This window comes from Nicotiana sylvestris, chromosome 3 (assembly GCF_000393655.2).
Source record: "Nicotiana sylvestris chromosome 3, ASM39365v2, whole genome shotgun sequence".
In the NCBI taxonomy this organism is placed as follows: Eukaryota; Viridiplantae; Streptophyta; class Magnoliopsida; order Solanales; family Solanaceae; genus Nicotiana; species Nicotiana sylvestris.
In genome coordinates, this window is record NC_091059.1 from 155,555,760 (window position 1) to 155,569,670 (window position 13,911).

The 13,911-nt window shown below is 35.2% G+C and overlaps 2 protein-coding genes across 4 annotated transcripts; one reads left to right on the forward strand and one right to left on the reverse strand.

Moving 5' to 3' along the window:
- Positions 1 to 1,339: 1,339 nt before the first annotated feature.
- Positions 1,340 to 6,949, reverse strand: LOC104219567 (uncharacterized). 3 transcript variants are annotated; one of them, XM_070171102.1, is made up of 3 exons: positions 6,648 to 6,949; positions 2,342 to 2,478; positions 1,340 to 1,903 (listed from the first exon to the last, which is right to left on the reverse strand). In XM_070171102.1, exons 1-2 carry the CDS (start codon positions 6,800 to 6,802, stop codon positions 2,355 to 2,357), a joined length of 279 nt encoding a protein of 92 aa, XP_070027203.1. In that variant the 5' UTR covers positions 6,803 to 6,949; the 3' UTR covers positions 1,340 to 1,903; positions 2,342 to 2,354. The 3 variants fall into 3 exon arrangements, with proteins under 3 accessions (XP_070027203.1, XP_070027204.1, XP_009768565.1); XM_070171103.1 differs by having other exon boundaries at positions 1,340 to 1,906; XM_009770263.2 differs by lacking the exon at positions 1,340 to 1,903 and having other exon boundaries at positions 2,225 to 2,478; positions 6,648 to 6,948.
- A 2,385-nt stretch (positions 6,950 to 9,334) lies between these two features.
- On the forward strand, positions 9,335 to 13,911 carry LOC104219569 (uncharacterized). The gene is made up of 5 exons (XM_070171104.1): positions 9,335 to 10,031; positions 10,928 to 11,190; positions 11,838 to 11,955; positions 12,818 to 13,026; positions 13,298 to 13,911. The coding sequence occupies exons 1-5, from the start codon at positions 9,600 to 9,602 to the stop codon at positions 13,749 to 13,751; spliced, it is 1,476 nt and encodes a 491-aa protein (XP_070027205.1). The 5' UTR covers positions 9,335 to 9,599; the 3' UTR covers positions 13,752 to 13,911.

The following is a 13,911-nucleotide window of genomic DNA, read 5'->3' on the forward strand; positions in this document are numbered from 1 at the left end:
TATACAAAAATTTAATGTTATCTTTTTTTTGTTTTGTTTATAAGATAGTAGTCTTGAAGACATGAAGCTTTTAACTCCACGTAGTAATTTTTTTTATTATTATTATTATAGTAAATGTTAATTCATGTTAATAAGATATTAGTCATATATTTGCAATATATTACCTTGGATCTTCTTGCAAAAATTCTTATTTATTAATATGAAGATTTGAGTAATTTAATTTAAAATTTTAAAATATTCCTACCATGAAAAAGAAGACAATCTTTATTTTTTAATAAATATTTCATATTTTTTTTTTAAATCTATAGGCTTCATTATTATTTAAGCGAAAAAATAATAAAGTGTATATTATTAAAAAAAATTTGGAGCCTTAAGCAAAGAATTTACTAGCCTTCCATTTCCAATGATTTAATAATTTCAAGAACTTAAAGAAAGACACTTGTGTTCCCAAACGCTTGCTGCTCATGAACAACTTTTGCTTAGAGAAATATGCGTATCCTTAATGTGTTTTTACAACGAGACACTATTTCGGTTTCCAAATTTTCATTTCTAATACAAATTTGGCTAGGTGTGCGAAATAGTTTTTCAGCAATTTCAACAAATCAAATATCTTCATTTTAATTGATGCGAACATGTATACTCCCCCCTTTTGTCTTGGTGCAAATGTAATATAATAATCATACTACAACGTGCTGCCTCCATGACAATTATGACATGTATACTCCCCCTTTTGTCTTGGTGCAAATGTAATATAATAATCATGCTACAACGCGCTGCCTCCATAACAATTATTCATTGCCCACATGTAACATGCACTCCTAGTCCTACATATGATTTCTTTCGCCTTTTTTAGATTTTGGACAAACGCTACGTACATTATATCCACATATTAAAAAATGTGCTCTCATATTTCAATTTATTATTAAGGTAATCAATATTTCAGGACTGAAGAGTAAATACTTTACTTTGTGCATCTTACCTCCACAACATTCTATTTATGCACTAAACTCCATTTAACATTAGTTCATATTACGATTTTTCGCAATCGGCTTTTTGTGTCCAAAAACAATCACACCAAATTAAACCAATGTACGAGGACGTTAGTTGAGGAATTAATACCTTTCAGATTTCTATAATACAGAAACTAGTACACTGAAATCAAGGTCTCTTTCTTTAATTTTATAGAAAAGGGAAAAAATAATACCAAAAGGACTTTTAATTCTTAAAAAAAAAATATTTTCTTTATCGACCATTACGCCATAACCTTGTGTGCACTAGACCAGTGATTCTTTTCATCCGTCTAAATTTTGGTGCACTGAGTATCCAATATTTGCACTGATGAAAATAACAAATACTATCAATAGTATAATTAAAGTACGTACAAGTTATGTCTTATCAATAAAAAAATATTAAAGAGATTCGAGAGTGAACAATCACTGACCATAAAATAAACTAGAGAAGAAAAGGTAAAGCTAAAACGTGGGGACAGACTAAGACAAGGTGTACCACGCCACAATTAGCCTTTCACTTGGTGGGGCGCATGTTATCCTTCTCCCAACTATTGATCATTGCTGTCGCCATTCAAATCTTTTGTACTAAAGATTTACTCCAGCAAACAAAATAAGATAGTATCTTATATGGTGGATCAATTTTTATTTTGGTAAATAGGTGACCACGGCCACAAGGGAATTGTCAACTTCATTTAATGAAAAGGAGGATAAGCATATGTGAATGTCTTTTAACTTGGTTTTGAAGGACAATTCATGGCTGGACCAACAAATTTGAGAATGTTGTGTGTAGTTGGTTCCTGCACATCCAGCTATGCAACTTGTGACAAGATCAAACTGAGCTATTACTATAACTATTTTGTGCAGTAGAATCTCCAATGAGCTGGCTCATGCACCTGCTACCCAACAAAGAACTTAGTACAATTAGATTCAATTTAACAATATAAAATGTTCAAAAACTAGATCCATCAAATTATGCTTGTTCATTATAGTTGTCAACAACCATATTACTTTTTCCTTTGTTTGAAACCAACATTTAACTAACTTCTTTATAATATCAAGTGGTGATATGATTTGGCATTTTTGTTAAACCAAGAAGATAATGGTTAAAGTTAGTACTGTCTCTTTTCGATTATTGGTAAGGCTGAGCATCACCTAATCCCCAAAATCAAAAACATATACGTGACAACCGTCAACTATCATTTCTCTGTATAGGATACGTAGACAATGTGGAGATTGTCCATTTCAGATCAAAGAGCAAAATTCATTTCAGGTTCTGAAATGCAGATTGTCTTTATACAGCTTCTACTTTACAGAAAGTTTACATAACAAACCATGAGAATCTTCCTACTCATCATCATATGAAACATGGAAACTGGTGGTACAACCACTTGCTTCAGGATCTTCTGCTCCACAGCAATCATAAAATTTGGCAGCATAAGGAGGATCATCTGGTCCTAGTTCGTAATACCTACATTGAAAAGAAGGCAGAAACTGTCCTTCAGAAAGATATTGCATGCTATAAGATCAGATCACCAAAGTAAACTTAGAAATACCATTCCCATAGAGAAAAAAAATATAGAAAGTAAAGTTGTACAATTTACTTGTTAACAAATTCTTAACAGCTAATTTATTGTTCCACAATATAGATGGTGGCAGGACGAAAGTCATCCCATACTCATCTTCTCCTTTCTTCCATTGTGTTTTCTCATTACTTTCGCAACAATTACACTAAGTGAAATTCTTCCAGGAGCATTCAACCCCTGGGGTAGATATCGATCTTATAAGAGAAGATGCAAGATGTAAGCCGACTGCATCTTATTCCTGTACAGTATGAGTATCCTGATCGAATGTCTTTTTGCTTTTCCAGTTTCCTTTTTTTCTTTTCCATTTTAATTTTTTAGAATGGAAAATTGTATAAAGCAAGACACAGTGTGAAGTAGTTTGCTGCGAAATTCATGACACAATGGTTGTGTCTATGGACTTCAGCAGCTGTATCTACAGGTGAGATCATGGAAATGCTCAAGTTTCTAGAACAAAGTAAAAAGATCTACTCCCTGGACATAAAGGCAAATTCTGCTGCAGAAGTGGCAAAACTATAACTTCACTGAAGCATTCATGCCTAAACTATTATGCTGAACCCAACTTGCCGATAACAATTACAAGTCCCATGCACAAACCAAGCATGTTTTGAATAAAAATGTTTACAAGTTCATCCAACGGTCGAGCACATAAATCAACTATTTAGGTTAAGACTCATCTCCACTAGATTTGATAATCTTGAAATCGGAATTGCTATGCTCTTCAGAGAAAAGCATTTCATTATACGTGCACTTCTTGTTCTAGATTTTGTCAACTGCAGGTATATAACCAACATTCATATGAGAAGCACCAAGCTAGTATAATTATTAGGGGTGGCAAATGGATGGTTGGGCGGGTCAAAATGGGCTGAAGCAAGAAATGGGTCATTGTCCAATCCTGTCCAAAGCTTACTTGGGCTAAGATGTGTGGGATCAAAATGGGCTAAACAATAGGTTACAACCCAACCCGCCTAACTTGACCTAACTTTTGAGTAATTTTTCAAAAGACAATTTCGAATTAGTCATTGTTCAAATTACTTCAATTGTCTAAAATAATACACTTTATAAGATCCTTAATTACATTAATTTGGTAAAAAGTATGACAAAAAACTGCAAATACATATGCAGTGGTACTCATTTGTTTCTCAAGAATTTAGAGATCACTATTTGATATTGATTTGCAAAAATGTTACTAGTGCTTCAAAATGCTCACTTAATATGAAGATAAGATACCTTATTCCATTTATTTTTGTGACTCCTACTAACCGATATACATATGCTAAACATATCCATCATAACTTAAGAATTTAAACCAGGAATGTGTATATATTTAAAAATTGATAATTTAAAGACATAAGCTGACAATCGAAAAAAGAAATACAATTTACCAATTCAAAAATCCAGTAATTAATATGAAACATCTACACATATTACTAATGTACTAGTAGAACCTCAGATTCTTATTACAATTACTTAAATTGAGATGATCCACATTTAATTGATTTAATTAAAAAATTAGACACGCAATTATTATAAGAAGGTGCTTTTTATGAGTTTATATTGATAGATCTTATGCTAAAATGTTGTAGTGGATAAATTACCAGAGTACCTAGAAAGAACTGAAAAGTGAATGTCCACTCAGACACATCCACCAAAACACATAGGAGTAGTACTAATAGTTAAAGCTTGAAGCTGGGCCCACTCAATGGACATGTGCTCTAGTTTCACATGCTCTCCAGAGAAACACCTTTCCCAGCCCCAGGTCCTTTTATTACACGGGTCACTAATGGGCTAATTCACGGCTCAGTTTGGGCAACTATTTGTTTGATGGGTTGCTTTGGGCTAGCCCAAATTAGCCCATCTGTTAAGTATATTATGCCCAAACCCATTAAATCTTGGGCGGGTTGGATGGGTCTGGGTTTAATTTACCACCCCTCCAATAAAGTCTAGATGTCTTTCCAAGCAAAATATACTACTTCCATAATTGTGTATGAGAGGAATTTTTCACTAGTAATACTTAATGAATGAAGAGAGTTGCTTTTCTAGGAGCATTGCTTTACTATGAGCAGCCACTGGGAAGATGAAAACGTTGGGGCACCTAAGAATAAGATGAGTTGATTGGAAGGTGATAGCAGCCACAAGGAAAATGAAAATCTGGGGCCTATCCAACCTGAAGTGATATTATTACTCTATGGACATGAAAGTACTATTTTATAATGGAATTTACAGAAGCTATTGGGATGAAGCCAAAACAAAAAGGTTTAAATGCTGCCATATAGGATAAACAAAGTTTACGCCTTTACAAGTTTATCTCTGACTATTTTAGAATTTAGCTTCTTTCATTATAAGTCTCTTAACGGAATTTATTGAGACATTTGCTTTTGTTTTTCACGTCAAGCTTCCTTCTTTATTTAACTCAATATAATAAGTTGCTCAAAGCTTAGTTCTGTAGACTATAAATTTAGCAGGCTGCAGCAAAATGATAGATGTTCCCAACTTTAGAAAAATTAAGGTCACATGATGCTTATACCATGGTTATAAAAATACTAGGGTAGTTGCCGAGTCTTCAAAAAAGGGGAAGTTCATCTAGATGATAGACAGTGGTACCAACAAATGGAATTGAATATGAACTTTTGGTTTAAAGGAATAGTTACAATGGAAGTACTTAAAGTGGCCACTCAAAATGGTACTTAAAGTGGTCACTTTGGGAGCTCTGTGAAATCCATTCTTATTCATCCGAAGCATTGCAATGACACTTAAATACATAAAGACTGCTATGAGTCATGTCATCTAAGAACTGATCTTTTGGTGGGGGTTCCTCCAGTAGTGGGAGAGGGGGCAGGGGACAGATACAAACATGAGGAGATTAAAGCAGTGATCTGATAAGGTAAAGGCTAAGAAGTATAACAGATGGGTCATTGGAACAGAAGATGTAGATAATAGATCACTAGTACCAAACAATGAAAAACCAATCAGATCTACACAAGCTACAACTATGCGTTTCTTGACGTTTACTCCTGATTCATTTAAAATTGTAACATAAAAGTATCCGAAATAATTTTTAGCATCTATTAATCCACATTTTTCTCAACCCCCTAATAGTTCTTCACTTCTTTCCTATAAATTTAAAATGCATCCCGGCTAAATGCTCTGGCAGTATCAGGATTCAATTCTTTGGCAATAAATGTTAAAGCTACCTAACTAAAGAGGTCAATTGACCTGACTCATGTTATTTTGGCACAAAATTTAGCTCAGTGATAGAAAGCTATGTAAAATTTTCACTCTAGTACCTGACTCACGTAATAAACAAAACTGCAAATGAATTTTGTGTTCCTACGAAGAAGTAACTGGACAACGCTAGAGTTCTATCTAAATCTCTGGATACAAGCCTACATTACCCCTTTGATCATGTCTAAAACAACTTAAACAGGCTAAGCATTTCCCCCCGTTGATAATGTTGTAAAAATGATACACTAAAGCTAATGACAACATAAACCATTTACAATTCAGCATTTAGCCCAGGGGCGGAGCTAGTGTCAATGTTACGGGTTTGGCCGAACCCAATAACTTTGGTTAAAAACCATGTATTCGTCTTAAAAAAATTCATTAAGTATATACAATATATTACAATTTAGAACCCAGTAACTTAAAAAGGACTAGAATCCGAATCCATAAGCTACAAATCCTTCCTCAGCCTCTGCTTTACCCTCATAATAACCCAGTTGCTCCTTAACTTTATTATCATTGCTTAACAGCTAAAATAAAGTATGTAATTACAAGAAACAGATGATGTAATTGTGATATCACAAGCACCACTGGCCCTTAATTTGCCTAAAAAGATAAATTTATTCTGTATTAGCATGATATTGATACAAATAGAGCGAACCAATTTCACCAGCTAATCTGGAAATGACACGTAGTTGATTGATCAATTGATTGTTTAAACGATACCCTATGGATATATAAGAGCGAGCATGAATCTGATCACTTTGAAGCAACGATTTTATTAATAGAGTGATTAAAAGAATTACATAAACAAAAAAAATGAAAGGTAAGATACCTTTTCTGATCGTCATGACGGCGACAGACAAAGAAAGAAGGATGAAAGCGGCATGAATTTGGGTTGTTAGAAGGTGAAGTGTATGCCTGTTTGCATCTTCTGCACACCTTCTCTATGCTCTGATTCACTCCTCTTTTTCCTGCTTTTTCCGCCATTTCCCAGCTTGTACAGTTGTTAGTTGTTACGCTGAATTCTGATCAACTCTTTAATCCGACGTGAAAGTTCTATGGGCCTTCTGGAAGGGCCCCGAATGTTCTGAAATTCTCAATTTTGGGTGGATAAGCAGGTGAAAGCTCACTCAACAGCAACAATTTTCTCTAAGAATTAATCCAAATAGCCGTCTACATAATATTTTGAACTAAAAATAGTTGACCAAAATATAATATATGTATATTTCATATATACTATATAATAATTATATATAATTTATACACTAATTAAAAAAAACAATAAATATAACTAGCTATTTATGTAACAAAATCCCTTTTAATTCCAAAGATTCGTTAAAATTGACCTATTATCAAAAGTTAACATTTAAAGTTTATGAATTCGAGAGTTTAATATTTTTAAGTTGTTTGATTTTAAATTGATAATTTATACATATATTAAGATAATTACAAAATAATATATACATATTAAATTAAAAAAAACTATTGAATTCGATGGATCCTATAAGACCGTATTCTAACTCCAAAGTCCAACCCAATCTATTATAATTACTCAAATTATTATTTTTACATTAACGTGAGTAGGTTCGAGGGGTGTCAAATGGGCGGGTTGGGTCAATTTTGGGCGGGTCAAAAATGGGTTGAGTCAATAATTGGGCGGGTCATGTTACTTGGGCTAAGATGGGTTGGGTTAAAATGGGTTAAAATTCGGGTCATAACCCAACCCGCCCAACTCTTATTAAACTTTAATTAATATATGTTATTTTCTTATAAATTGTATAATTACTAAATAAGGATATTTTGCTTTTGTTATGGTTATATTTAAAATATTAAACAAAAAATAAAATTATTTCTCAGATATTTTGACAAACTTACTCATGGATCAATTTGGGCTAAAATTAGCCCAACTTTAATTGGATTGAGATGGTTTGGGTCAAGATGGACTAAGTTCAATAAATGAGCGGGTCAATAACCAACCCAACCTTGAACGGGTTGGGCGGGTCATTTGGGCTTGGGCCAAATTTGACAGCCCTAGTAGGTTCACAAAATTGTTTTAAAGAAATTAAAGTGATTAAGTAAGAAATAATATCACACCCTATAGGATGTAGGGCTGTTCATTCGGATTGGATATCCGAAATCCGAACCGATCCATTCAATTTCGGATTTCGAATTTCGGATTGGATCGTATTTTGGATTGTATTTTTTAAAATTTCGGATTTCGGATCGGATTCGGATTGGTATATTTTAATCCGATCCGAAATTCGAAATTATTAGGGCATGTATATTACTACACTTTAATTTCAGATAGTCAGTACTTCCTTTACATCAACCTCCAAGTTATTACCTTTACAATTGCTAGATTTAGCTATATTGACACCATAGTACTCTCATAATTGCATAAACATGAATTTTTCTTAATGTATTGCTTCTTTTACAAAGAAAATATACATATTAGTTTAACTTTGAGGCAAAATAATACGATCCGAAATCCGATCCAATCCAAACTTTAAAATCCAATCCAATCCAATCCGATATAATTCGGATCGGATTCGGATTGCATTTCTAGAATCCGAAATATGCTAAATCCGATCCGATCCGATCCGTGCACAACCCTAATAGGATGTACATGAAATTATCCCCAATATTTTTTTTGAGTTTTTGGTTTTTTTTTTTTCGACTAATCTAATAATTCTTAAATAAGTCTTTCTTTTAATTCTTTTGGTGGGAATGTTCAAATTTTCTAAAATACAGTAGGGTATTTCTTTTTTCGCATCTTCATCTTAATGATTAATTATATTTTGTTAAAACTTGAAAGGAAAATAAGAGTATTTGAAGGTGAACGTAAAAGGTATTTGGAAGTTTAGTTGTGTTCGACAAATAATGCAGTTTTGTGAATGAAAATTATTACTTAAAAATCACCTCTAACAAATTTTTCAAACTTCAAATTTTCTATTTCAAGTTGAAGTTGAAATATGGACGAGATTGTACAACAAACACTTATTTGAATTTATTTCTTCTAATAATTCAAATATTATCTATGTACAAAAGTGAAGGATAGAAAGATTAGCTATGAAATATCATAAACATTTTATTCCTTAAAATCAATTTAATACAAGGAAACTAAGTGGGCGTTTGGACATAAGAATTGTAAACTTCAAAATAGAGTGAAATTTTTTTTCAAGTGAAAATGGTATTTGAAATTTAGAGTTGAATTTAGACATGATTATAATTTTGGGTTGTTTTTAAAGTTTTGTTAATGATTTGAGTAAAAATTTCGAAAAATAGTTTTTTGGAGTTTTTTAAATTTTTGAAAATTTTCAAAATGCATCTTCAAGTGAAAATTGAAAATTTTATCAACAAAAGCTGATTTCGAAAAAATATGGAAATTTTTTGAAAAAAAGAAAAAAAATTTCTTATGTCCAAACGGGCTCTAAAATTAAATCAAAAAAATGAGGAGCACAACTGCAATACCTCAAATGACAAGAGTGGTAACCTTTATAAAAATAAACTTTGAGGTCCCAAAAAAGAAAAAAGAATAGTCGGCTAGCTAGTTGATGTCTTGATGATAAAGGAGCGATACACTGAATCCCACGTCCATAGGTGACCGGAGCCTGAGGTTCTGAGCGCAGCCAAAAACCTAGACGCAGGTGCTCTGCTCCTCGCGAAGAAGACGGCGAGCACCAGATTTGAATGGAAATAATTAACCAGAAATAGCGTTTTTCAGTTATTTCTATTCTTCAACTCACCCAAAAATAGGAATTAAAAATATTGTGAAAAAAAAAGGATGTCTTTCTCTCTCCTCTCCTTATCTTCTTCTTCATCTTCCACGCTTACCAGAAATATTCCCCCTTTTATCTCTACTACATCTTCGCCGTCCGTTTTACTTTCCCTTTTAAGGAACCATTCTAATTTCAGCAATGTTACCTCTAACGCTACAATTTTCGGTTCCAGCTCGTGTTCTTTCTTTTCTTCGTCTTGTTCTATGTCGACTTCCAATTATGTGGTTCCGAGGGATTTTGCGTCTTCCTCTTATTCTTCCTCTTCGTCTGGAAATTCTGATGGGGAAAGCTCGAAGATTGTATCGGGTGAAAATGATGAACAAGGGGCTGAGACTGACGATGAAGACCAAGTCTTGATTGTTGACGAGGAAGATATTAGTCTTTCCAGCTCTGATCTTCCCCAAAAATGGGATGTATTAGGCCTTGGCCAAGCTATGGTAAATGCTCTTATACCCTTTTTCACATAACTTGGTAAAATGTCAGTAGGAATGTTTAGAGGATGCCTAGCTATTAGAATGCATGTTGCTCTATATTTATACATTAAAAAGAGTTGTTCTTTAATCCCTTTTTGACAAACCATTGTTGCTCAACAATGGGAATATTGGTTAAAATCATACTATGTTGGTATTACTTTTTTGAAGAAGAATCAGGAAAACAAGTTGGTATTTCAATTCCTATGGGTCTCTAGGGCTTAGCTCAATTGGCAAAGGTTGAGAGACTTGTGATTTAGTTCACAGGTTTGAGCTCTGTGCCAAGCGTCTGGTATTTAAGTAGAGAAGGATAGAGGGGATTGGGTTGCTAGTGGGGGGCGCCAAGTATCCCGTGGAATTATCCGAGGTGCACGCAAGCTGTCCCAGACACCACAGTTATTAAAAAAAAGGGGTTAGAGGGGGTGGGCCCACAGTCCTTGAGTTTCAGAGGCTGTGGTTGGTCCTAAGGTTGGCTCCAAACGTGTTTCTCAGTCATAAAAAAAAGATATTGAAGGATCGTTATTCTTTTTGCTCCTTACAGATAATCTTTTGCATTCACTTAGTAGCTGTTGTTGTTGATGATGACGATGACTACCCAAAAACACCGTAGGTGTATTTAAACTTGAGAATATATTAGATTTGCTTATAATCCTTTGGCTTCTTACTGTATCTCAAATCTTCTCTTTCATGAGTGGCAGTACGGCACTACAGTGACCTAATTGGCATTAACTTTTGCTGTATTACTTTATTTTAGTTATCATTGCTCCCACAGAAGTTTTCACAATTTGACACAACAGGCTGATATATCTTAGTTATAGTACCAGGTTCTTTCATGTAATGATGCTCTTTGGCGATTTATATAGGTTGATTTTTCTGGCATGGTTGATGATGAATTTCTGGAGAGGCTTGGATTAGAGAAGGGTACAAGAAAGGTCATCAATCATGAGGAAAGGGGTAAAGTTCTGCGTGCGATGGACGGATGCAGCTACAAGGCTGCTGCTGGTGGATCACTTTCTAATAGCCTGGTTGCCTTGGCTAGGCTTGGTGGTCAGCCAATAGCTAGTCCTGCTTTGAATGTAGGCATGGCAGGTAGTATCGGAAGTGATCCCTTGGGTGGATTTTACAGGTAAAGGTTAACTCTTTTAGATTTTATCCCATTTTTACCGTAGGAGTTTGGTGACTGTTACAAATGCTGCTTTCTCGTGTCTCTCCGTTTCTTTAACACCTCCCCTCTGAACTCCCTATCTAGGAGCTTAACAACTGCTTTTCCTACTTTCTCCACTGGCGACTCCAATTCCTGATCCTATTGCTGGGAGTGGAGGGCCCTTACCACTACGCTATTCTTCTGACCTCCTTTTTTTGGGGGGTGGTGGATGCTGCAGTCTGTTTGGACTGTACGGTTCCTGCAGGTTGTTACTATAGATGTAAATATGTGCTTTGGACCCGCATATTGCCGTCAAATAATATGCACGGGGGAGCAAGAGATAATTTTTGAAAATGGAGAGCAAGACTATTGTAAAAAATATCAATTACAAGCTGTACGTGCCTTTGAGATTTCAGTAGCTGAAGGAACAGTCTTTTGGTATTATGTAGGCTTAGAATTTTGAATGAATCTCCAGTCTCATGAGTTATATAAGAGAAATACTAAATTATTCCACATCTAAATTGAGAACTTAAGAGAGTTTGTTGTGCAGTGCCCCATGGATTTTTTTGTTTATCTGAGTGCTTCAATTAGACTGACCACTGATCAGAGCTGTATCACTTTACATACAGATCCAAACTTCGACGAGCAAATGTGAATTTTTTGTCAGCACCAGTAAAGGATGGGACAACGGGAACTGTGATAGTCCTCACAACACCGGATGCTCAACGAACCATGCTAGCGTACCAGGTTAGTAAATGTGCTGTAGTAACCTCGCTCATGTCATTTTCTGCATAGGAATGACAGTTGGCTTGGATTAGAGTAACCCCATCCCAGACATATTGTATACCCTATATTATACATGCCATAGTTCCAAACCTGTCACCTTATCACTAACATATGGGTATTTAGATGCAGTATGCTGAATTAATACTGGGAGCTGATGGTCATGGTTTAAGGGAAACAGTTCACGTTCAAAGTATAGAACCTTTTTCCTTTTTTTTTAAACATGTATTTTATAATACTTTACCTCTGGAAGAACCTTAGGCTTTGCTATTTTGGCTAATACTATGATATGCAAGTAAATCACTTTAACCAAAGTTTAGCAAATCTTTATATGACTCTGAGCTAGTTTAAGTACTTTCTATGAAAAGAAGCAAATTAGGGGTGCCAGAAAATGGATGTATTTTCTTTTTAATGGAGGAGAGATGATAATAGAATCTTCTCTTCCCTGCTCTTGGGGTCCTTCTCCTTGGTGGGACAAATAGTAGGTTATTGTGGCTCAGCAAAGGCTTGTATGCCTTTCTCTTACTGCAAGTCGACAAAGACCATCTGTTTTTGCTACCTTTTGCTCTGCCATGCTACAGTCTTATAGGCCTCATATGAAATCATCGGCCTTACTCAAACAAGATAGACCATCTCTTTTCATTTCACGTACCTGCCAGATTTATTTTAAACAGTAAAAAACACAACCTCCACCCTTCCAGAAGGAAGGCTTGCCCACTGGTTCAATTGCATTCATGTGCTTGGCTTTCCACATCTTGTTTTAGTAAGTGTCCCTTCTGCAGAATGAGTTTTTAACTGCCTTTTTCTGCTCCTGTTGTGAGAGCAGGGTACGTCATCAAGGATAAACTTTGACCCATGCTTGGCTGATGCAATTACTAAAACAAATATATTGGTTGTGGAAGGATACTTGTTTGAGCTTCCTGATACAGTCAGAACAATTTCGAAAGTTTGCGAAGAAGCCCGCAAGTGGGGATCATTAGTTGCCATCACAGCATCAGATGTCTCCTGCATCGAGAGACATTATGATGATTACTGGTAAACCTTATTTTCTATCTTGCTTCTGCATAATAAAGCTAAAAATACTAACCCCCCCCCCGCCCCCTCAAAAAAAAAAAGCCCCACTCTGATAAAAGCAAAAGTATAAGGAAAGAGAAAAAGCTCGGAAAACTGGATTTTTGTCAGTCTTTGGATCCTCGATGTGGAAAGAGAAGTTCATGCAGATTCATGCTAGACCTTGCACTTGACGTTGTTTCTTCTACAACTAAAATGTTGTTTATCCTTAATGTTTTCCACATTTTTCGGCCAGGGAAATCATGGCAAATTATGCAGATATAGTATTTGCTAACAGCGAAGAAGCAAGAGCTTTCTGTCATTTTTCATCAAAAGAAAGTCCCCTTTCTGCTACGAGGTACCTGAGCCATTTCGTCCCTTTAGTTTCCGTCACAGATGGGCCTAAAGGTTCTTACATTGGTGTGAAAGGGGAAGCTATCTATATTCCTCCATCACCTTGTGTGCCCGTAGATACTTGTGGTGCAGGGGATGCTTATGCATCGGGTATTTTGTACGGAATATTGAGGGGTGTGTCTGATTTGAGAACCATGGGTTCCGTAGCAGCTAAGGTTGCATCTGTAGTGGTAGGGCAACAAGGTACTAGGCTTAGGGTACAAGATGCTATTGGGTTGGCGGAGTCATTTTCATCCCACTGCAGGGACTCAACCTTTTGGTCAGATATAGGTTCCGATCAGATCTCCAGCTTGTAATACTCGAAAGCTGAACTCTGACATCAGTTTAGTGGTTATCGCGTTAGTTTTATTCTCACATTCTTAGCTATTGAGCTTTGTAAATTGATGATATTCATTGTAATTATTCGCGCCATTGTTTTTAATGGATTCAGTAAAAGATTTAAGGACTTTGAATTTG

What these genes read in the sequence shown, in the direction of transcription:
- LOC104219567 (XM_070171102.1), bottom strand. Translation starts at nt 6,802, where the DNA reads ATGGCGGAAAAAGCAGGAAAAAGAGGAGTGAATCAGAGCATAGAGAAG. An exon ending in CGTCATGACGATCAGAAAAG is followed by an intron (nt 2,479 to 6,647) that starts GTATCTTACCTT and finishes TTTTCAATGTAG; the next exon opens with GTATTACGAACTAGGACCAG.
- LOC104219569 (XM_070171104.1), top strand. Translation starts at nt 9,600, where the DNA reads ATGTCTTTCTCTCTCCTCTCCTTATCTTCTTCTTCATCTTCCACGCTT. An exon ending in CCCTTGGGTGGATTTTACAG is followed by an intron (nt 11,191 to 11,837) that starts GTAAAGGTTAAC and finishes CTTTACATACAG; the next exon opens with ATCCAAACTTCGACGAGCAA. An exon ending in GAACCATGCTAGCGTACCAG is followed by an intron (nt 11,956 to 12,817) that starts GTTAGTAAATGT and finishes TTGTGAGAGCAG; the next exon opens with GGTACGTCATCAAGGATAAA.